The 24,806-nt window shown below is 35.4% G+C and overlaps 3 protein-coding genes across 3 annotated transcripts; 2 read left to right on the top strand and 1 right to left on the bottom strand.

Annotated features, from left to right (window-relative positions):
* Positions 1 to 874: 874 nt before the first annotated feature.
* On the top strand, positions 875 to 5,694 carry LOC132064715 (serine/threonine-protein kinase PEPKR2-like). The gene is made up of 5 exons (XM_059457804.1): positions 875 to 1,015; positions 1,283 to 1,386; positions 1,474 to 2,425; positions 4,149 to 4,445; positions 4,959 to 5,694. Exons 3-5 carry the CDS (start codon positions 1,684 to 1,686, stop codon positions 5,291 to 5,293), a joined length of 1,374 nt encoding a protein of 457 aa, XP_059313787.1. The 5' UTR covers positions 875 to 1,015; positions 1,283 to 1,386; positions 1,474 to 1,683; the 3' UTR covers positions 5,294 to 5,694.
* A 3,098-nt stretch (positions 5,695 to 8,792) lies between these two features.
* Positions 8,793 to 11,846, top strand: LOC132064716 (root phototropism protein 3-like). The gene is made up of 4 exons (XM_059457805.1): positions 8,793 to 8,925; positions 9,073 to 9,142; positions 9,245 to 10,528; positions 11,048 to 11,846. The coding sequence occupies exons 1-4, from the start codon at positions 8,813 to 8,815 to the stop codon at positions 11,594 to 11,596; spliced, it is 2,016 nt and encodes a 671-aa protein (XP_059313788.1). The 5' UTR covers positions 8,793 to 8,812; the 3' UTR covers positions 11,597 to 11,846.
* Positions 11,847 to 17,577: 5,731 nt separating this feature from the next.
* Positions 17,578 to 20,293, bottom strand: LOC132064717 (transcription factor bHLH143-like). Its single transcript, XM_059457806.1, has 3 exons — positions 20,037 to 20,293; positions 19,780 to 19,924; positions 17,578 to 19,685 (listed from the first exon to the last, which is right to left on the bottom strand). Exon 3 carries the CDS (start codon positions 19,666 to 19,668, stop codon positions 18,583 to 18,585), a length of 1,086 nt encoding a protein of 361 aa, XP_059313789.1. The 5' UTR covers positions 19,669 to 19,685; positions 19,780 to 19,924; positions 20,037 to 20,293; the 3' UTR covers positions 17,578 to 18,582.
* Positions 20,294 to 24,806: the final 4,513 nt, after the last annotated feature.

The raw sequence follows: 24,806 nt of genomic DNA on the forward strand, positions 1-24,806 counted from the left end.
AGAGCAACTCAAATAACGAGCCATAACAAATAACAAGAATCTTTTTTATTGTTTATTTAATTTAGGGAGAAAAATATGTAGTTTGATAACATCTTTCAGCACTCTTGTATTGTTTGTATTGATAAAACATGTTTGATATTTTGTTTCTCTAAATTTCTTTAATTTTCTTAAATTTTTAATGTATTTTCTATATATTTTTGTGTCATTGCGCAATTAATTAATTTATAAATTAAAATTTTAAAGATCCATGTCTCAGAACTTACATTTTATCTCCGCCTTTTAAAACACTAATTGTAAAATTATTAATTCTTATCCCTCCCATTGAAGAGAGAAAAAAAAATGGGTAAAAGAAAAAAGAAGGTATATGCGGACTATTGGTTGAAAGATATAGTTAAATCTTGAGAAAAGACATCATTTGACCCCAAACTTCTTTTCATAAAGTGGAAAAAAAGAAGTGCTGAGAGGAGAATTGATGAACTAAACTTAATTAGTATTTATTTACCAAAACAATAACAACTTTCATTTTAATTATTTACCACCCTGAAAAATAAGTACTCCCTCCGTCTAAAAAAGATTGTCCTGACTTAGCATAAAGTTTAAAAAATAAAGAATTTTTTTTAAAATGTGTGATTTAAAATAAGCCTTAAATATTTATGTGGCTGTAAATCAATTCATAAAATTAAAATATTTCTAAATATAGAAAAAGAACAACCCGTTTAAGACGAATTAAAAAGAAAAGAAAATAATTTTTTTGGCACTGAGGGAGTATCACAGTAGTACAACTTTAGTGGCAACTTTCATAGTGGAACCCACATTGAATTTATCTCCACCGTCAGATCACTGACGTGGCGTTACATGGCACGTCAAAAAAAAAAAAGGCAGATCGGCGCGAATAGTGAAGTGGCAGTTTCAGAAATCACGTGTGTCTGTACCCGAAAGTGTTCACCTTTTTTTCGTCTCACCAAAAGCCCTTATTCACTCCTTCCTCACATCACTACATTTGTTCTGTATGAAGGTAAAATAATCCACTTAGAATATTTCTCTCTTTTACGTCTATCATCCCTGTTTCCCTGATTTTTAGGCTATATGCCCTGTTAATCGAACTATTTTTAGGGATTTAGGGTTTCAATGTTGATATGTTTGTTTTTGCTTGTCAATTTAGATGCATGTGCATATATTTAAGACCTCATATTAAAATTTGGCCTTAGACTACTAATTTTATTGAGACGCCCTTGAACTTGTTGATGATAGCATAACTGGTGTTTAGTTTTTACCCTTTCAGATTGATTATTTACTGTGAAAGGAGCATAACTATGTGTTTTACCTTGGAACTGTATGCTCAAATGGGTCGCAGGAAAAGGAGTAAGAGGCATTTCGCATTAAGAGGTTTTTAGCCCTTTCCTTTTCTTGTTTGTTTTGTTATTGTGATGATTTTTGTGGGTTTTGTTTAATACCCTTTTACTGAAATTGCAGAATGTAACAAAAAGTTGGAACTTTTTATGCACCGGTTTTTGTCATCATATGGACGTTAGATCTTGTATCTGGTTGGGCTGTTAGAACTAAAGTAGTGAATTTATAGTTTTGACAAGATAGTGAATTTGACAATTTATGTGCCTTTTGGTTAGATATAGTTTGGAGTACCGCTTATGATTTATAGGAAGCTTAGTTACTTTAATCTTTGACATGGAGAACTTGGGTAAGAAGAGAAAAGGGGTAGATATTTCAGTGATTTGTCAAAAAGACGCGAGTGAATTGACAGTAGTCAGGTCACATTTATCGTTGGAGGATTATTCTCGAAGGAAAAAGAAATCTAGGGAAATTGTGGTTAAAGATGCAGACTTTTGTAGGAAGAATGTTATCACTGGAGTAGCTACTGCCCCGCCTTGTGGGACTGCACGTTCACGCTCACCTGGACGAGGTCTTAAAAGGAAAATAGGTTGCCTTGATTCAGCCACTCGATTGGGGCGGAAGAAGAAGATTGAGCAGGATTACGAGATGGGAGAAGTTATTGGACGAGGGAAATTTGGGTCTGTGTTATTATGTCGGAGAAAGTTGAGCGGGGAAAAACATGCTTGCAAGACTCTGCATAAGGGAGAAGAGATCATTCACCGGGAAGTGGAGATAATGCAGCATCTCTCTGGGCATCCAGGTGTTGTGACATTAAAGGCTGTGTATGAGGATGCTGAATCTTTTTATCTTGTTATGGAACTTTGCTCGGGAGGAAGGTTGCTTGACCAAATGGCTAGGGTTGGGCGGTATCCTGAGCAACAAGCTGCTAATGTGATCAAAGATCTCATGTTGGTTATCAGATATTGCCATGAGATGGGCGTTGTGCACAGGGACATAAAGCCCGAAAATGTCCTCCTTACAACCTCTGGACAAGTTAAGGTTTCAGACTTTGGGCTAGCTGTGAGAATTTCAGATGGTAATTCAAGATGCCTCCCTCATTTGAATTTGATTCACCGGAGTGGTACTGTTAATTTAATTATGTTTAGTGTGCGTAAACCTGAAGACACACCCTCCTTTTTATGTGTCTACATATTTACAAGTTGTTGTCTGACATGCTGATTGTAATATAAAGCTGAAATTTTTAAATTTGTCCTTCTCAAGTTAGCTGCTTCTTAGTGATCTACATCACTCCTTGCGCCCAACAAAGATGACCCCTATGTGGATTCAGAAACATCTTTGTTTGACCGCCGTTATTTTCAATTATTTGCTTTTATTTTTCAATTCAAGTATGTTCTTACAGAAAATTGAAATCACTTGTTATTTTCCAAGTCGCTGAATCTTATTTGCAGAAATAGATTGATCACTACCAAGTTGAGAATGAAAACTGATTTTTCTGATCTTTGGACTTTGAATTAGGTTCTTTTTGGGAGGAGGGAGAGTCTCATAGCCCTCAGTCTATGATAATTCAGTTCAATGATTTCCTTCATATTCCCCTGGTTTACTAATGATCCTGATGTATAGTTACTTTTGGTGCTATCATAAGTAAAGTTGAGCTGACTGCATGTGGTGCAAAGCTAGTTTATAGTAACCACTGACAACAGTAGATACCAAGATATTGTTACGCGACTGGTCAGTGTTGAGGCGCAGATGGGATCCATTTGGATGTCATCTGACTTATTTGTTGTGCAACGGGACATATTAAACTGAGCTCTAACTTGCTCAAAGACAACCATGCAAAGTTACTGCTGAAACCGCATAGGTAAGTTATAAAAGTGCCAAAATGGTACCCGAGGGCTTTCTCTATACAGAATAAAGAAAATGGAAAAAATAACGTAGCACATGCGTTTCAGTATTACAGCTCAGACAATGACATATTTCATCCTTTCTATCCTTGCCAATTCATAAATGTATTTTTGCACCTATCATACGTTATTTATCACTGCTTTGGCACATATTATATTTATGTGTAAGCAGTCAACAGGCAGACAATACCGCATATATCTGTAGAAAGATTAATTCCGTTATACAAAAATCAAGCACTAGAAAGAAACTGCATAAAAACCTGTGAGAAGTTAAAATTCTTAGTGGAATGATATGAATGTCAGATAGCATTAGTTTACTAATGAGTGGATGAATTTTTTGCTGAATAATATATATGTATGTAGAGCTTTGTCTTTTCCAGTATACTCCTTGTATGCGAGGTTATCCCGTTTTTGCTAGAATTTAAACTTTACCTGTCACAAAAATGTACTAATCCATGAAAAATTCATGTATATCTTCACGTTTTGCTCCGTGGCCAATCAGGTATATAATCAAACGACTTCTCAACTTTAGAAAAAGGATAGTTTCTTATCTTAAACCCTTGACTTTGACCTAATCCCTACCTTGCTTGGTTAACTTACGAGTGTAATTTCGGTGGTTTTTACCCGAGTGTATGCACATGAATGACTAGAATTGAACATCTTGAAATCTAATGCAATGTTGAATGATGAGTTTTCTCATGGAAGTCTCAACTCACATAGGATGTTAACTTTGTTCATGATGTCTCGTGTGAGCCCATCATTAGATATCTATTTCTAGTCATTTTAGTTTTTCTTGGAGAATTCATTGCTCCAAACTGGGTGAAGCAGAGTGTGTGTGTGTTTCTTTTGTACATCAATGATGTATCTGAAATGCTTCATTCTTTATTGTGCTCGTAGGTCAGAGCTTGACTGGTGTAGTTGGAAGTCCAGCTTATGTTGCTCCTGAGGTTCTGCTAGGTGATTACACGGAGAAAGTGGACATATGGAGTGTAGGTGTCCTCCTACATGCACTTTTGGTGGGCTTGCTCCCATTTCAAGGTGATTCTTTGGAATCTATATTCAGTTCGATTAAGGAGGAGAACCTTGATTTCAGTGGTGGAGCCTGGGAATCTGTATCACAACCAGCCCGTGATCTGCTTTCTTGTATGATGACAAGGGATGTTTCAGCAAGGTACAGTGCCGATGAAGTACTAAGTGAGTAGCCTTCAGATCTCTTCCCTTTCTCAGCTGTTGCTTTGATGACTGTTGACTTTAAGCTTATAATCTTCTATCTTTTTTTTTTATTTCTCTTATTTTTTTGAATGAAATGTATTCATCAGAGAAAACCAAGATTGAATGAAATAGTTTGGATCTACCTCTGGAGCATTTTTTAGGCTATCTGTCTGTTGCCTTTCAAGTAGAATATGAAAGATGACTGATTGATCGTCTACTCTGTTAAATGACGAAGCTGAATATTTTCTTTAGCAAGTCTATGCCTATGCCTCAGCCCACCTTGGGGCAGATTTGTGCTTAAGCGCCACAAACACTATAGAATCTATAAATGTATGAATCTTCAGCTGAAGACAACTAGCCTCATCTCACGAATTGGAATAGGTCTATTAATTTTATCCCATGTGAACAAGCTATAAGCTGTGGTGATGGAATTGCATGTCCAGAATGATCACATTTCACTAATTACATCTTTGTGATGTCGGGCTTTTCTTACAGGGCATCCATGGATTTTATTTTACACAGAACCCACATTGAAGAACTATGCAAGGCCAATTAAAAGCCAGCTGACTGCTACTACTAGGATAGAACGGGAGAGAAGAAACTTAACCTTTAGCTCTCTCAGTGATGACTTTGGTTCAACTTTAACATCTGGTAGTTCGTCTAAGATGCCTGAAGGTAATGACTCAGGTTTTATCGATGCTCTCACAGTAGCCGTCTCCCACATGAATATATCGGAGCCAAAGAGAAGCAGAATATGCAGCCCGGCCAGAACAATCGACCAAGAATGTTCCTCTAATATACAAGCTAACCACCTCTGTACAGCATTCTGACGTCTATGACCTGCAGCACCATGTACTGTTCCCCTTGTAAAGGTGGTATCACTTTGAAGAAAAGGCGGAGCACAGCATGTTGCATCAACCATTGATTGACTTCTCAACTACATGAAGTGGTAACTGGCAAAACCAATTTCATTTGACCTGTGGCTGTAGAATAAATCATTAATAAACAAGCCTGTCCGACAATACTGGACTAGTTTGGAGTTGCTTCTGTCATGTGAATTTACATATCTAACATGTAAGTTAGAGAGAGTGTGTGTGTGTGTTTATTGTGTAAATAAGGTGTGTTTTATGACTGATTTCTATTAAGCCCATTGTAAAAACCATCTTCGATGGTGATAAGAGATACATTTTGAATCAATCTTGTGTAACCTCATCAAAGGTTTAAGCTGTTACCTGAAATATTATTTCAGTATTTGAAATAATGAACTTTGGTAGTCCCAAATAGGCAAATGCTGAGGAAATACTGAGGTGATTAATATTCAAATGTGAATGAAACATTGTAAATTGTTTTTAAGTGAAATCTTGGTTGTCACTTAAAAATATTCAATTCTCACAAAGAAATAATACTAATTGAAGTTCATTATCAATTCTCTTTTTGTTCTTTTTTAACTGCCGACTCAAATATTGCCTAACGTCTAATTGGTTTAGTTAGAACTTGATAGACCCTGTAATTGAAAAGAAGAGCATCAAAAAGCGATTTATGTTAAATTTTACGTTGTCCGACTATGAAAATTATTCAAGATCCACTACTACGCATATAGGAATATTAAATTTTACCCCGTATATGAATAAAAGTGAAAAATAAGTCAAATAAAATGGAAAATATGGAACGAAGTGGGGTATAGGCAATGAATATGTGTATTATCATGTTGGAAGACCTAGCTGGACCCATGGCATTCATCGTATTCTTTTGAAAGTTAGGTTTGAAAACTCCAAATATATTATAGTAGTCTTTTTTCCCCTTTTATTAGCAGACCTTTTCGATTACGCAAGTGAAAAATTAATATTAGAATTCTGTCACTATCATCTTTAATTTATAGAAGTATTATTTGATGGCTCCTCACTTGGCGCAAGATATCTTGTCACACCAGTCTCCAGTAAATTGTTTGTATATTTTGCACACTCAATAAGTTCATATATACTCTAGTTTAGCGTGGCACCACTCTCACCAGTCACCACAATTCATTCCCCACATATCATTTTCTTTTTTGCCACACAGTACTAGACCAAAACAATGTGATGCAACTGGACATAAGTTTTATTGTTTGCTGATCGATCAATATCTTAAAAAAGTTGGCGACTTTGTCATTGTTTGATCTTCTTTTAATTTATTGTTTAGCCATACTCAGAAATTTCATATATACTAAATTATTGTTACTTTGCAGGTAACTTCGGATGTTTTCTAAGAGAAGAAATCACTGTTTTATAATTCACTTTGTGCGTTTTATTTTGTTCGATCATCTTTTCGATTGCTTTAATTTTGTAAAAGTGGAGTTAATGTTTTCTATCCAATATTCCAAGAGTTGTTCTATAAATCTCATTGAAATGTTAGGTATATACTTTTCCTTACAAAATTTTCAAACTATAATTGTATTGACCGCTGAAATTTTGATGATGAGGGATGTATTGGTTTTGTCCAGCTATATGATAGTAGTTGTCTGTTTCTGGATACTACCATGATATGATAAATAACATACCACATGCTTGAGAATGGCTAGACTAGTTTATAGAATTTGTACGCATATGTATGAATGATAATTCATGTGTTACCTATATTATATGAAATATTTGAATTATGAAAAATGTCTTCTTTTTCAACTCCTTAAACAAATAAAGATAATTTTAGCTACTGGTTTGACCATCTTTCTTATCAATCTGACGATGAGGCTTTTGGCCTACTGTTAGAGGGGAAGACTATTAATTTATTGGAGATTTAGTTCTTAATTAATGAACAATCTAATAGTTAAGATGTCATAATTCGAATGACAATGTCATGAGCGAATCTAAGTATCTCTTTAATCATTGTTATTTCAATTTGTATGTTTTGTCTCCCTATTAAGGAAATAAGTAATACTGAAAATTCACCACTTGTTTTTTTGTCCTAACAATTAAAAGAAGGATCTTTTTGAATAGGTAATTACATCAAATAATATCTCAAATTACTATGATGAGTATACCTGGGAACAACAAATATTTCAAAAAGTAAGCTTTAACGGACAATATGTATCATGTATATGTATTAAATTAAAAAAGCTGCAGTAAATTAAAGAGACATGGGTGGTCATAAACCTGAGTGGCTGAAAATGACCCCCTTAGCGAAATCTCACTGTGATATAATTATTCATGATTCCAAAATTCAATTTGGCTACTAGCTTCTACTGTTACAGTCATTACAAGAACAATTCATCAAACATTCAGGACCCCGACCCATATCATTTGTTCTCACTATTCAATAAAGAGTGTACTACATGCTACATTTAGCACTAAGCTATCTTTTCAGCAAAAAGGCCTGGTCTCTCGGTCAAAATTTCTTAGATTTACTTTTACTAAAAGTATAAAAACATAAAGGAGATACCTTTCATAAATTATCTAATATAAACCTGTAAAATAGATTAATTACAGGCTCCATGGGGGGGGGGGGGGGGGGTGTTTGATATATTAGTGTCGACGTCAAAAAAAAAATTTAGAGATGAATCCAGAATTTTAAATTAGTATGCAGAAGCATCACTATATATCTATTATTTTTATGTATAAATTTTAAGTCGGTAATGGCAGGCATGGAGTGTTACTTTCACCACCTCACTAGAAGTTTCTATGCCTAGACCTAACTATCTTGATATATAAATGGCCATTCAAAAGAAGAGGACAAGAAATGAAAGGAAGAAATGAGACTTACCAGAAATACATTACCCTATATTATTTACACATGCACTGAAAGGAAAAAAGTGGTCCATATACTCCTTCATTAGAGAACAAATTTGATGTCTACATTTTGTAGAAATGCTACACCTACTCAATATATATTTTTTAAAAGCTTGATTAGTCCTTCTCTCATGAGAAAGAATGTTTCCAACTAGTTAAAACAAACTAGAAAATTTAGAAGTGAGGAAGAGCTTAAAATACTTTTTACCAAAAAAGGTTAATGAGAAAATGAAGATTAACCCCTTTTATTCCTCAAGACTCGCACCTATTGAGAAATTTTAATATTTCAATGATTAGAAAAAAGAATTAGCAGTGAATTGTTTCACAAAACAACACAGTAGTACTGTGCCCATTACTGAACAGCCTGTAGGAGGCCTTAAAAATTCTTGAGAAACCGACAAGTATATGATAATTCCAAAAAAAAAAGATAAAAAAATCCAAGCATTTCCATGTGGGATATTTCCTCTTTTATTCACCACTCCAGCTTCTCTTCTTGTTCTGCTCTAATCTTGCTCTAGTTCTCTGCTTCCCCCTTCAACTTAGTATAACTTTCTTGAGAAAATTCTCTCAGTCTTCAAGTTTCTGACCATGTGGGAATCAGAAACTGAGTCTTTTAGTGGAAGAGATAATGGCAATGGAGTTCAAAGTACCAGCAAGCATGGAGTCAAGACTGATAGTTTTGAGCAAAAAGGACAGTCTTGGTATGTACTAACTAATTTTATTTCTTTAAAATGGTTCAATAATATGGTAATTTGTGCTTTTGTCAATACCATGATATTGGAATACCTGATTTTATTTCAAAAGTAAATGACTGAAATAGTCAATGGCTTATATGTTTCTTTGAATAGGTTTGTAGCAACTGATATCCCCAGTGACCTTTTAGTTCAAATTCAAGAAGTAACTTTCCATTTACACAAGGTGATTCCTTGAGCTCAAAACAATTTAATTTCTTTCTCATATCTTAGTCTTGTGGAAAATAAGATGACTAACTAGTTCCTCTTTGTTTACATATCAAAAAAGTATCCTTTGCTATCTAGAAGTGGAAAAATGAACAGAATCATATATGAATCAAGAGATGCAGAATTGAGCAGGATATGTTTAGATGAGTTACCAGGTGGACCTGAGGCATTTGAGCTAGCAGCAAAGTTCTGTTATGGTATTGCTATTGATCTGTCTGCAACCAATATTTCTGGCCTAAGATGTGCAGCAGAGTATCTTGAAATGACTGAGGATTTGGAGGAAGGCAACCTTATATTCAAGACTGAAGCTTTTCTCAGCTATGTGGTTTTATCTTCATGGAGAGACTCCATACTGGTGCTAAAGAGCTGTGAGAAGTTATCACCGTGGGCAGAAAACCTACAAATCGTTCGAAGATGTAGCGAGTCCATCGCATGGAAAGCTTGTGCTAATCCAAAAGGAATAAAATGGCAATACACAGGCAAGCCCACAAAAGTTTCCAGCCCCAGTTGGAACCAAACGAAGGATTCCAGCCCCAGTCAAAACCAGCTAGTACCACCTGATTGGTGGTTTGAAGATGTTTCGATTCTCAGGATCGATCACTTTGTGAGAGTGATTACTGCTATCAAGGTAAAAGGCATGAGACATGAACTCATAGGTTCTTCCATTATGCAGTATGCAGCTAAATGGCTGCCAGGTTTAACCAAAGAAGGTTCCGGATTGTCAGATGAGGGAAGCAACAGTAGTAATAGCAATGGCAGCATTAGTTGGAGAGGGGGCCTACATATGATAGTATCAGTATCAGGAGACGAAGTACCGAGTGTCCAGACCAAAGATCAAAGGATGATTGTTGAAAGCCTAATAAGCATACTCCCACAACAGAAGGACAGTGTCTCATGTAGCTTCCTTCTTCGACTATTGAGGATGGCAAACATGCTGAAAGTCGCTTCAGCTTTAATAACTGAACTGGAGAAACGAGTAGGAATGCAATTTGAGCAGGCTACTTTGGCTGATCTTCTCATACCGTGTTACAATAAAAGTGAAACCATGTACGACATTGATCTTGTGCAGAGGCTTTTGGAACATTTCATAGTTCAAGAGCAGACAGAAGGTTCAAGTCCTAGTAGATATCCATTCTCCGATAAACATATGCACGATGGAAGTCAACGGGGTACAAATCTAAATGCTAAGATGAGGGTGGCAAGGCTTGTAGACAGTTACCTAACAGAAGTATCCAGAGATAGAAATCTTTCCTTGACAAAATTTCAGGTCTTGGCTGAGGCTTTGCCTGATACGGCAAGAACATGTGATGATGGACTTTATCGGGCAATTGATTCCTATCTTAAGGTATTTTAATCCAATCCTGTCAATTTTATTGTTGGGTGCATCATTTATATCCTTAAAGCCATTGCCGTTGATTATATTGCCTTGAGCTTGTAGTTCTTGATTAATCATGAATATAATTCTCTTTTCTGTTCTTACTTAATGTTTCAAAAATCAACAATATTAGCCTGCTCAAGTAAAACTGACATATGCTTCAGAGTTCTTACATGCTATATATGCTAAATATCTAATTGATCATGTAGAAGTAAATCATCTGCAAATACCATGCCTTTGAAATTATATTGTCAGCATTATAGAAATCCTTGCAACCCTGCTTCAGAAACTTCTCTTTTTAGTCGAGGGTCTACCGGAAACAGCCTCTCTACCCCACGAAGGTAGGGATAAGGTCTGCGTACATCCTACCCTCTCCAGACCCCACTTGTCGAATTGCACTGGGTATGTTGTTGCTGTTGTTGCATTATAGAATTCCAGCCCAACATGTTTTTCCTTATAACAGAAGCTCATTGATATACAACACGACAGGCCCATCCCACGCTCTCAGAACACGAAAGAAAGAGGCTCTGCAGGGTGATGGATTGCCAGAAACTCTCTGTGGATGCTTGCATGCACGCTGCTCAGAATGAAAGGCTCCCACTACGAGTCGTGGTGCAAGTTCTCTTCTCTGAGCAGGTGAAGATAAGCAATGCAATAGCCAATATCTCTCTCAAAGAAGCAGCGGAATCTCATTATCAGCCTCTTGTATCAAACCGTAAGTCATTGCTTGAAGCAACGCCACAATCATTTCAAGAGGGGTGGACAGGAGCCAAGAAGGACATCAACACTCTTAAGTTTGAACTAGAGACTGTGAAAGCTAAGTACCTAGAACTCCAAAATGACATGGATAACTTACAGAGACAGTTCGATAAAATTGCAAAACCAAAACAAGTCTCAGCATGGAGCTCAGGATGGAAAAAGTTAAGCAAGCTTACCAAGACGACAAACACAGAAACACATGACATCAACAGTCAGGTTCCAAATGCTGAACAGATTTCCACAAAGACACCTAGAAGGTGGAGAAATTCCATTTCTTGAGAAGGAAAAGGCGATGATAGAAGACTACCAGTTATAAGATTACCACAATAACTCATTGTGTTTCCTCCTGTTCAAAATTATCAAGCGAAGTCCTATAATAAGAGTAGTTAAAATGTTCATTTTTGTTATAGATAGAAATTATGTGAGATAATGGCATAATTTATTATAGATTCTCTCGTTTACTGATGACTAGTTTATCTGTAATGATATTACCATCTTAAGAATGATATGCATTCGAAGGTCCAGTAAAGCAGGTTTCTCCGACATGTGGTTAGCTTATTATTATTTTCTCTGACTATCAGTAAAGAATTACATAAACATAAAGACTAACTTGAAGTGTGATTCAGAACTAACGATAGTACTCATTGTAAGTCGAAAAAGCCTCATTAAGTGGATAAAACGACAGCTCTGTATCGGGTCATTCAATAGTAGTACTTTCATCAGAGCAAAAAACATAGTGAGGTTGTTAACTTTCAAGGAATAGACCATTCAAGCAATTGCAGCAATATTTGATTACCACCAAAGGTGATCCTAAATTTAGAAAATTGTGGTAAAATTGAAAATCAGAAGCATAACATAGCTTTTTGCATCAAGCCACGTCTTAACCAAAACAATAAACAAGGCGACATAACATGTCGATTAGATATTTTAAAACTTCCAAACAAGTGAAACAATTAGATTATGAAACAAAACATAAGAGGTCTAAATTCAACTCATTACATAAAGCATTTTATCACTTTGATTAATACGGTAAACTCTTTGGATAACGATGGTGTCCAAGTCAGCTTGTGCGCAGTTCGACTAGCCACTGGGTACCTGCAACCTCTCACCAGCACCGCTGTCAAGTAATGCTTATCAACATTATTGTACCGAATTTCAAAAAACAGTTACTTGATTGACCTTCACGCTTTCTGGTTGCAATATTAAATCTAATGAATGGTCATGTAAGCAGAAGAAAGGAAGTATCAACCAATGAAAATTGAAATGACAATTGTGGACTAATAAAGAAACAAGCAAACACAAAGTACAAAATATCAATTAGAAGGCTTTTGATTGCTGAATGACTTAAGTAACATACAAGTTTATGTCATGTCTCAGAATAATTTGCCAAATCCCACAAGCTAAACATGACAGCAGGAACGAACTTTTTAGAAGCTCTCTCTCTCTCTGTCTCTTCTACTTTTACCTTCTTTCACTTTCCTCTTTAGGGACCAACAGTACAAGATAAGTACATCGTCTTGGTGGACTTGTCTGTCCAATACTTGAAACTTCAGACAGATGTGTGAATAATAGAAGTAGTTAGGAATTGACTCCTTCACCCTTGTATGTACAAAATCCATGTAACATGAAAAGTTAGGGACAACGACTAGGGAACTACTCTCTCCATGACACTCATTAGATAACAAACAAGGCGGTTCATTTACAGGTGATTAATATATATGTTGTACTCCTTAATTTCCAATGATTACTCATTAAATGTACTCCTTACCACTTTTTGAAGGTATGCAAACCTGATTGATCCTTATGAGGTATATAAAGTTCCCTGTTAATTAAGTATACAAGAGCATATAAAGGGGTTTATAAGATCTTCAATTATCCATCTATTACATTTGGACGTTCAGATTATTTCACAAACATGGCTCCGAAAGACCAACTCATTACTCACTAACAAACCGCATCCTTGGAGTTTTACTCTTCTCATGAGGATACACGAGAGGAAATTTCAAAATGTGCAAAAAGAATGAGACACAATGTAGAATAGTAAACACAAAGCAGTCCAGTCCAATACAAGAATTGTTATATTAAAATTCCATTGTGTTATGATAAGACTACCATGTTCTCCGTTTCTTTTTTTTTTCTTCCCTTTTGTTACCTCACAAAAGAGTCACTTTTTTAATTTCTAGCCACTGGAAGATTTTTGTGTCGAGAGTCTACTGGAAACAGCCTCTCTAAGTTCTGGGTGGACTCTACCACCGGAAGACTTTTGATATTTTCGGGTAGTGCCTGACAACTCAAGATAAAAGATTTCCTGTTCGGCTTGAAATTACAAATACTGTAAAGACCAGGCATATCTTTTTTAAGATACGTTTCTTTTTACCTTTTTGCAATTATTCTTTGGTTGAATAGTATGTTTGCCCCTGCTGGAGGTGCTTGAGTTTAAACCGTCAGCTTCAGTTAAAGTAGGTTGAAAAATGATTGAAGCTGAGAATGCACAGACGGAGGAGATATTGGTGTCAAGTAGGGCTGTTCAAAATCAACTCTACCCCAACCGCAAAATTAGCTTTTGATATTTTCAGGTAGTTAATGCCTGACAACTCAAGAAAAGTTAACCCATTAAAAATTAGGGAAAAGGGCCTGATTTCTCTTTTAAATAGTCCACATTTACCTTTTGCAATTATACTTTCGGTTTGCCCCTGCTACCTAAGTAGCAATATTTGCCCCTATTTTTAACACAATACCGTGGCAATTGTAATATTTTTTTTAAGGGAAAAGAGACACCCCTATACTATTGGAAATAGTCCACATTTACCCCCGTTATACTTTCGGCACAAACCCCCCGTTATACTTGCGAATATTATTGGCATCTTTTAACCTAAAAAGTTTTAGCAAATTATAGGCCTAAAAATATGAGCTCAACTTAACCAACTAAGTAAGCGGCAGCTAAATAATAGGGATGCCTTATCCCTATTAACCTAACTATATAATAGGGATGATTTTTTTTTATCCCTTCTTTCACTTGATATACATTATATGAATACAATAGGTGTATACAAATGATCAACAAACAAGTTTTATACACATTATGCGTATACCAAATCAAATTTCATATTTGATATACATCAAACACACATTATTAATTTAAAAAAAAACACCATGTATCTAAAAATAAATAAATTAATATTTATGTATTGCATACATAGAATTTGAAACTTATGGAATATTTCGACACCAGTCTATGTATACAAATCAACATGTGTATAGCCACATTGACACAGTATGTTACTATAGTAAATGTATATAAATATTCGTATACATTATATGACTACAATAGATGTATACAAATGATCAATAGCTTTATAGAAGATGTATACATTATATGAATACACTAGATGTATTTTTATTTTTTATACGGAGGTGATATAAGTTTACAAGGCAAAGGGTTTCAGATACAGACAAAAAAAAAAAAAAAAAAACAATTGTTAATTGAAATATTTTAGGAGATGAAATAAAAGAGGGGAAATTTGGTTGGACAGAAAATGAAATTCAAACTGTATGTGAAGCTATAGTAATGGCATGATTTATGGGTTGTGGGGTACAAAGAAAAATAGCCTAAAATGTGTGAATAGGCCATTCCATACCAATATTTTGAAACATGATTATTCTATGCCAACTGTATTTCTCTGTTGATACACTGTGCCAAATTCCCGTTTTCTTAGTTAGCTGTGGGAAAATGACATTCATGCAGCAAGATGGTACAATATTCTTAAAGCGTTAAATTACAGAATACCAAAAATAACCCTTTGTGAACAAGGAAGCATGTCGACGGACAACACTGCTCTTCTAGTCTCTTAAGTTCGATTTTGGCGTGCTTTCTGAAGTTCCCACACCAAAGTAAAGATGTTAGCCGCTTTATTCTTTAATGCTCACGCTGACTTTTGACTCTTTGTCCTAATAACACAGTTTCCCCAAACCCACTTGCCAAGTCTAATAACACACATATAAAAATTACTCTCTAATTCATGACCTTTTAACTATTTATCCCGTACCATATTTAATTTAGAATTTGTGAGTTCTTATAGTTACATCAAATTCATATGGCATACAATAATAATTGGTCTCTCGATGAAAAAGTTAGTTATTCAATGATTTTTTTTAATTAAAAATATAAGTTTGATAAAAAAAAAACTATTGAATTCTCGTGAATTTGTATTTGTGATAAGTTTACATTAGTTGGTAATTATTATTGGTAACGGTAGGGGCAAATTTGTGCCGAAAGTATAACGGGGGGTAAATGTGGACTATTTCCAATAGTAGAGGGGTAAATCAGGCCCTTTTCCCTTAAAAAAAATATTACAATTGCCACAGATGACCTGTTAAAAAATAGGAGCAAATATTGCTACTTAGGTAACGGTAGGCAAATTTGTGCCGAAAGATAATGCACTATTTCCAATAGTAGAGGGGTAAATCAGGCCCTTTTCCCTAAAAATTATCATATTTATATTTTTACCCCAAGGTAATAGGTATATATAATATGTATTGTAAACAAAACAAAAACAACCTAAATTAGTTTGATGTTTACAGTTTGCTCATAATCATAAATTTGTTATGTTTCGGAAATTCGCTTTATGTTTCGAAATACTTACTTTTGTAAAGAAAAGTTGATGAATAGGAAAGTGCTCTTCAGCAGGAAACTCTCGTTAATTCCTCAGTTTATTAATTACAACATTTGTAGATCCTGAATTCTTAGAACACCGGAATACAAAATCACCGTGGAAGTTGGACTTCATGTGATCTTAAATTTCATTTTTTCTTATTTTTAGCCGATACACCGCCCGATAACCACCCGATAATTGTTAACCCGATACCGAACCAATTGATATCTTATCGGTTGGCTAGCGGATTAGTACATTTAAAAGCCGATAACCTATGCATTAAGCATAATTATCCGGTGTCAAGTCCGAAAATAACTATACCACTCGTTTTCTTTCTAAAGAATTATAATAAACGGAAAAGGGTAAAAAATATCCTTTTACTTTGTTTTAATGGCTAAAAATATCTTCCGTTATAATTTTGGGTCATTTATGCCCCTGTTGTTATAAAAGTTAACAAATATACCCTTTATTTGACGGAAATTCCTAAATTGATTCAAATCCAATTTCGCAAAAAATGACCCACTCCGACCCGCCCAAGTCTTCTCTCTCTCTTTTTACTCCGTAACTTGGCTCTGGCCCACCGCTCGGGACCAACCACTTATTTTCCCACCACCGCTTTCGAACATCTCCATTTGAAAAAGCAAAACAAAAACACCATTGATTTCAATTAGCAAGCTTTTTATTGCTTTGTAGTAGTATGTAAGCAAAACAAAAACACCATTGATTTAAGTTAGTAAGGTTTATTTGTTAGTATGTGACTTTCATAATAGTAGATATAGTTCGCTGGAGCGGTGGGCTTGAGAGCCAAGTTGCAAAAATATGAGAGAGAAGGAAACTTAAAAAATATAAGAGGTTATTTTTGCGAAATCGATATTTTCAATAAAATTTCCGTCAAATAAAGGGTGATATTTGTTAAATAACAAAGATAAATGAAAAATTATAACGGATATTTTTTAGCCATTAAAACAAAGTAGAAGGATATTTTTGACCCTTTTCCCTGTAATAAATGAAAATGATACTTTTTCCGATTGCACAACTTTGCATCCTTTTCATTGATTTCAAAATCTCAATCATAGCTTGGAATACCTTCAAAGAATATGGCCAGCAGAGCCATGGCGACTTTTTGAAAAACAAGTGCATGTTGACATGGCGCCCCTTCTCATAGTAGTGCTAATACAACGAGGATTTAAATTACATTCACGGATGGTAAACTAATTTTTTTAAGCCATCAATCCAATTTAACTTCCTATTACACAATTACTTAACTTTCACATTACCCACTTAATTATGAATACTTACATACATATAGTTAAATCCGATGGTATAAAAACTTTTTATTACTTTCGCGTGTCGAAGTTAACTTCTTAAAACTTCAAATTTTCTCCTCATCTCATGGGAATAATAACCCATTTTGATAGTAAACCTTTTTTGTAGGTAATGATTAACTTCAAATAGATTCCCTCTCATGGTCTCTCCCATAGGCATCATCGGCCAATTGAGTGAAAACTCTCATTCTACTTCTAAACAACAAATTATCCCAATTTTTTCTCCATTGAGAACTTTCTTTATCAAGTAGTTCTAACGTTTACATAAATAGACGAAAAAGCACAATGATCAACATAGCCACCGGTATCCATTAGAATTACATACGCAAGTACTCAACAAAAGGTAAAAACATCACAAGAAAACAGAAAAAGAAATAAAAATATCGTAGCACACTATAATTTTTTAGTAGTTTTTAAGTTGAAAAAGCATAAAGACAACACACATAGCAATAATAGCAAGAAACACACAGGGTCCATCAGGCTCATAAAAAGACACCACGCTGAAAAGACTCACAAGTCTCCAACTACAACTCACCATCCAAAGCTCACAAGTGGAAACAAACCAAACTTTAAGACAAGATTTGATCATGTATCCCTATCAGCCTTTTCATGATTAGCTTTAGAGGGCAGCGCCCCCCCACCCCCACCTCCTCTTTTTCCATGCGCCTTCTTCAACACCAATGCCATCACTATCTTTTGTGGGATCAACAAAAAGATAAAACCTCATACCAAGTCGTTCTGGCCTATTTTGGTGGGAGATAGCAAGTCATTCTGATCTATACAGGTGGGAGATAACAATTACCCAGTAAAATGTCGCACAAACTGACCCTGACATAACCAATCACAAAAAGAAAACCGTCATACAATAATTCAATTCAAGAAACATAATGGGGTGGATGGTGGGACCCCATATCACCAAATGAGCATGCATCGAATCCATGGTTTTCTCAAGATTTTAAAGGGTCCCTCATTTACACCACTCATGCCTTTGAACTTTGAAATTCTACTTTCTTAACCACAAAAGCTAAAAATAATCATTCCTCGTCAACGATAAACATGCCAATTTTTTCCTACCCCTTGCAACTAAAAGATCAAAAGACATCCCACTAAATCCTTTCCTTTGGTGGATCATAATACTTGTTGCACTATAGGACTGATTAGGATGGCAAATGCCTCACAACTTAACTATTTCAACCAAATAATGATATATGACTTTTCTATACTATCCAATCAACTATACCCCTAAAATCCATAATTCTACTATTGTAGGGGTTGGATACTTTGATCTTTAACAAGAGGCTGGGGGGTATTCTTGAGAGGGCTCAACTCCTAAGGCTTTAGCTTTACCCCTCAAAGACTTCAAGTAATCGATCGCTTCATCAATAACCAACAATGGGTCCTTATTCTTTATCCCAGGAATCAAGCTCTCAAGAATTCTCAATGTCTCGCGAATTTTAACTTTCCTTTCCCTAGTGCTCAAATCGGAATCCTTATCCTTCGCACTAGGAGGAAGAGAGCCACTAACACATCTTTCTTCCACATCATCATTGTCATCATTAGGCCATCTAGATTCTGTGTATGGTGATTTCTTGTAACTACCATCTAGCAATCTTTGCCTTTTGCAAGGGCCATCAGAACTGGCAACTTCTTCTGTAAGTTCCGCAGAATGTTGTTCAACCTCACAAGGAGAGCGATCTGTGCTAGTTACTTCATCATCCTCACCATAAACATAGTCATCTTCGTCTTCGTCTTCGTCCCCATCAATGTCATCAGAAGAGTAAAGCAAGGCATTGATTTCGTCTGTGTCTTCTTCATACGTATTACTTTCTTCACCATTTACATAACTTTCATCCAATTTCTCTTCAATAACGGGCATCACATGAGATCTTTGCTCTACTACAGCATTCAGGTTCTCGTTTTGATACAAACCATAAGCACCAAACAGTTCTTTCTGTGTAATAATTTCATTTTCAGGAGGATGACCTTGACTAAAGAAGAATCTAGTTTGATTCCCAGATTGATCACAAATGAGGAACCTTTTCTGAGAATTTATCGACGGATCAGTTGATGGGGACTCTAATCCAACCAAGTGCGGAAGAAAACGTTCAGTATCACTTGGATACTCACTTTTGGTGGGAGCTAAGCTTGGCAGCCAATTGAATCCATTCTGATGGGCTGCCTTAGAATTAGGCAAACAAGGGACAAAACATGAATGCCTAGGAGAAACTGCATTTGCAGCACATATGGCAGGGGTATACAGAGATGGAACACCAAGGTGATGTCCAGGTTGTAAGAGTGTAGTGGCGTAATTCAAATTCGGTGAAGTCCATGCAGGATCCTGCTGGTAATGTTGGAGCTTGCTGGTTGTAACCATCTAGACAGAAAAGAAACCTAGCATGCATAATGTAATGACTTAGATAGAAATCCACAACAAAAATCAAGAGAAGTTTAACAAAGATAGTAGCTCAGAGAATCAGACACATACCAGTGATATGGATTGAACAAATTCCACCTCAAATTATTTTAAGGACGCAAATAACAAGAAAATACTATAAAGCTGGATTTAAAACAAAGGCGTGAACTCAGAGCATCTACGTCACAGGCTTCAACAACTGACGGAAGTATTCAGCCTGGTAAGCAAAAACAGATTGTAAGTTTGGCAGTTTTTCACCCACAACTGAAAAACAAACAGATAAATATTACTGTAATTATCTATAAGTGAGGCAAGAATATACAACGAACCTGGCAATTCTGCAATGGTTGAAAGCATGCTATAACCCTAACTATGATGGTTGCTCTCCCCATAACTCCATTCTCATGCTTTAAGGCCCGAAATCTTGTTTGGCTTGCGGCTTGGCACACCATAACTACTTTCAATCTTCCAATGAAATTCAAATCTATGACAAAAGACAATATCTGAAGCCCAAGATAGGATACTAGCTTTCGGAGGAAAATGGAGATTACAAGAAAGGTTGCTTGAGGAAATTGCAGTATGAGAAAAGCAAATCAGGACTAAGAGGATTTAATTTGCTTCGCGGTTGTCTATCTTTCAGCTAATCCTTAACAAGCAAAAAGAAAAAATTAACTGGTTCCAGTTGATAGGCAGATGAAGAGAATGGTGAGATTAAAACAATGGTTTAATTGGAGAAATGACTTAAAGGATCACCCGGCAATATAAGTTTAAGGGGATGACACAACAAAAAACATCAATTGACAGGCTCAGCCACCGCATATTGTTACTTCTTTACACTACAGTATTTGCCACAATTGTGATATGATGTCAATAGGAATTTAGTTTACCTGAAACATTAGACAACAAATGCATCAGAGTCATAACCAGAACAACTAAGCAGTTTGCAATGTAATATCACCAAAATATTTTTAAGAGTAAAAAAGTGGAATTACCGGACGATGAACATCTCTTAATTTCATACGAATAAAATTCAAAGAAAATGAAAACATGGTTAAAAAAAGTTGAAGGCATGTGCAGTAACCTAGTCCCTAGCCACAATCAACCTCAAGAACCTAATCAAGGCAGGCTCCTATATCACGTTACTGTACAGCTCTTTTTGAGTTCTTATGACCTTAAACACCAAAATCCAATCTGAAAATTTGAACTAAACCCACATATTTTATGCTATAAAATGTAAATTAAAAAGAAGCACAGCTGGTGTTCTCAACAACAACACAACAAAAATATACACAGTATGATCCCTCATGGTGGGGTCTGGGGTGGAGTATACGCAGACCTTACCCCTACCTTGCGGGGGTAGAGAGGCTGTTTCCAGTAGACCACCGGCTCAAAAAAAGTGTTTTCAAATGCAAACAGGTTTGACCAATAAAAAAGTAGAAGCTATGGTGACAATACTGTAGAAAAGAGAAGTACTGACAACAAAAATCACAAGGGTAACCCAAGTAAAGAAACAAGATTAGTAATACAATTTGAAGAATAAGATAGCAAATAGAATTATACTAATGATACTGATAAGTGAAAGGCCAAATCTTGCAAGAAAACCCATCAATCAAACGCTTCTGAAAATCTTTTGCAGAGGCAAAGCACACACACACAGAGAGAGAAAAAAACAAGAACTCAGAAAAACATCCAGAAAAATCTAAACATGACAAACTTATTTAAGGGGTTTTCCCAAATTAGTTAAAAATATCCCAAAGATCATAACTTTCAGCAAACCAGATATATCAAAGGAGCTAGAATGCCTTTAAAAGTATCAAGATTATCTAAAGAAACATAAAAAGTGAGCAGATTCAGTAAAATGCTAGTGTAAAACTTACAGCGAAAGAGATCCAAGGCAAGTATAATTGATTAGCAAAGCAATATGCAGAAAGCTTCACAAATGATGTCAAGAGAGAGTGAGAGAAAAGAGGCTGAATGTGAACAGATTGTTTTTTGATAGTAGAAGAATATGTGATGAAAGGAGTGCTGCTGTTTTGGGATGATAGTCTTATATATGCATTCCAATGACAATATTACCCTTCATCACAATCATAAGTACAATATTATCCTTTTTTTGCTTTTTTTCTCTTTTATATTTTCCTCTGACGTTATTATTATGTCATTTAATAGAACTTTTTTTTTTTTTTTTTTTTTAGGACAAGGAACTCATAGCTACTACTCTTTCTTGAAATACGCGGGGTAAACAGCAAACCCCGCGTACACATATTTCGCAAATCACACATAAGAGATAACTCGCACCCGCATTAGTAAGAATTCCGTGCGACGAGCTTCGACCTGCGCAAATCCTCTTGTTGTAGGCGGGGAAGTTTTAACCCGAGATTCTACATTATGGAAGCGCCAACTAATAACCGAGTGACCTTTTCAGTTAGGACTTACTCAAGTCTCAAGAATTCAAATAATTCAATTAATTGGAATGAAATTTCGGCATGATATTTTTCTCGTCAAGCTAACTTTTTAAATACTTTCTTCCTATTCTTTTTATCTAATACCTATACAAGAAATATTAATATTTTAAACTCAAGATCCAAGCCAATTGTCCACATAAAATGAACGAATTGAGTACTAAAAAGCAACTGTTATTGAACTCCTCTTAAAAAACGTGCAACAAAATCAACAAAAATGATGATTTGCGATCAAGAATAACTAGTAATAATCATTATATTCAACACAGTGCATAACTTAATTTCTCAAATCACATGAAATAAATTATTAGGGGAAAAAATACAATCCTTGTGAGAGAATTTAATCACTCGTGCCTTTGATATTTATGAGGAGCATGATAGTACTAATTAACTTTAAGCACTCACGCCGTGCCTTTAGGAGGCAATGGATGTTTAAGGTCCACCAAAACATTATTAGAAAGTTGAGCAGAAACCATCATTGTAATTCCAAAAGTTCAATTACTACTCCACATGACTCCAAAATAAAATGATTAACACCATGGTCTGAAATAGAACTTTCAACCAAAGCAGGTTCAACCACTCACCATAAATTATATATTATATGACTCAATATACTCTATAATAATAGACAACCACTTCATATAAATAACAAATTTTCAAATAGTGAATAATCATAGAGTAAACTCGTGGCACTTTAGCTAAAATAAACCAATATTTAGGGTCTGCACTTTTCAAGACACAAAGCAACCATTAAAATCAATTGGAGGGATTTGTTAGTTTCTTGCTGAGTATATTTAGACTTTTGTATTCCCTTTTGATACCGACCTTTCAAATAAACTTTTTTTCTTCAAAAAAAAAAATAATTGATTTAGTATTGCCTGAATTTCTAGTTGAAGACCAGAGAGCTAAATGAATGCCACAGAAAAATTTACAATCTTTTATACATCATGACTTACTGCAAATTCTTCGTATTACTATGTTGAACCCCAAGCCCGCATGTTAGTATCGTTTCTTGCTTTTTTTCCATCCATCTCAAGCATGAAAACAGTCAGAGGAAGGGAGTCCGAAATTTGAATTTTACGCGTTCGAGTTGAAATTTTACGACAACCAATTTGATTTACTGGATCCGAAATGTACTATTTGTACTTATTTAATTTTTTTTTAGCTAATAAATCCACTTTTATGCTAGGTCCACTCCCTGAAAAGTAGCTTGTTCAGGACATACAAATTGTCCTAAATTGAAATTATGTCGTTGAAAACTCTGTAAAAAGTTGGAATCTATCTTAATAGCCTATTTAGTCAACTTTCTAAAATCAATTTATTTTACAAAGTATTTTTTTCAAAAATTATTTTAAAAAAAGTACTTTTTTCGGTGAAATTTATATTTACCAATTAATTTAAAAAGTATTTTTTGAAAAAGAATTAATGTTTGGCCAAATTTTTAAAAAGTGCTTCTAAGTGTATTTTTCTCAAAAATACTTATCAAAAAAGTATTTTTGGGCAAAAGCTGTCCTTTTTAGCTTCTGAAAAACTGTTTCTGCTACTCCCAATGACACTTATTTTCTCCCAAAAGCTTAGCCAAACACTTCACTTTTTAAAAAATAAGCACTTATTGAAAAAATAAGTACTTTTAGGGGGGAAAATAAACTTAGCCAAACAGGCTATAAGTATGGATCGTAACCATTACAATCAAGGAGTAGTGGGTGAAATTGTATTCTACACCTAGTCACATGAAATACAAAATCAGATTCTGGTTATCCAAAATTACTAGCAAGTTCTTGGGGGAAAGAAAAGAAGAGTAAAATGTTTGTCTTACATTTTTCACTCGTCTCCACCACTTCCGAACTAGGAGACGGTCGATACCGAAAGCACGTAAACCAAGAAATCAGAATGATTTCATTTCTGCCATGATAACTGAATTGGAGAACGATCATTAGTAGGACTACTTAATGAAGGAGGCAAACCTAGCAAGGTTCTACTCTGTGATGCTTATAACAATGAGGTTGGCAATGGCACAAAGCAGAGATCACTGAACCTGACACTGTCAATAGAGTAGTGGAACAATACCAAATTAACATGACTGAGGGCTCACCAGAGAGACCAATTTGATCACCCTCTCTAAATGGTAAGTTCTCAGTATCTAAAAAAGAGGGTATTTGGTTTGACAGCAAAGTATGTCACAACAACAAAGTACCTTTCAAGATGAGTTTCTTACTGTGGTGAGTCTACCTACTGATGAATGATAATAAGGTAGCTATGTTTGGTGCGGTAGGCCCCTTAAGGTGTTCATGCTGTAGAACATGTTCAAATGAGATTGTGGAGCACCTATTTGACCACAATCACATGGCTCAAAGACGGGGGCTTCTTCCGTGCCCCACTAGAAATCAAAGTTTATGATATACTACCATGGAAACAATTATTAATTAACGGTTGGACTCTTAAAGCAGTTAATCCTGTCACTAGACTTGTCGAAACATTATTCCTCAACCTATTGCCTGAAGATCTGGAAATCTAGGTGTGGCCAAAAGCATGGTAATGACTAATGAGGTCATTCTGGTAGGCCCCTCTGAGAGAATTCCATATTGCTCAAATCATTCAGCAGCAGTTGCCAATAATCAAGTGCAGTTATTACTACGA

The sequence above is a fragment of the Lycium ferocissimum genome, chromosome 7 (assembly GCF_029784015.1).
Source record: "Lycium ferocissimum isolate CSIRO_LF1 chromosome 7, AGI_CSIRO_Lferr_CH_V1, whole genome shotgun sequence".
NCBI classification, from domain to species: Eukaryota; Viridiplantae; Streptophyta; class Magnoliopsida; order Solanales; family Solanaceae; genus Lycium; species Lycium ferocissimum.

Coding starts and splice junctions, on each gene's coding strand:
- LOC132064716 (XM_059457805.1), top strand. CDS start 8,813: ATGTGGGAATCAGAAACTGAGTCTTTTAGTGGAAGAGATAATGGCAAT. Junction 8,926..9,072: donor GAGCAAAAAGGACAGTCTTG/GTATGTACTAAC, acceptor TTCTTTGAATAG/GTTTGTAGCAACTGATATCC. Junction 10,529..11,047: donor CAATTGATTCCTATCTTAAG/GTATTTTAATCC, acceptor ACAACACGACAG/GCCCATCCCACGCTCTCAGA.
- LOC132064715 (XM_059457804.1), top strand. CDS start 1,684: ATGGAGAACTTGGGTAAGAAGAGAAAAGGGGTAGATATTTCAGTGATT. Junction 2,426..4,148: donor AGCTGTGAGAATTTCAGATG/GTAATTCAAGAT, acceptor TTGTGCTCGTAG/GTCAGAGCTTGACTGGTGTA. Junction 4,446..4,958: donor CAGTGCCGATGAAGTACTAA/GTGAGTAGCCTT, acceptor CTTTTCTTACAG/GGCATCCATGGATTTTATTT.
- LOC132064717 (XM_059457806.1), bottom strand. CDS start 19,668: ATGGTTACAACCAGCAAGCTCCAACATTACCAGCAGGATCCTGCATGG.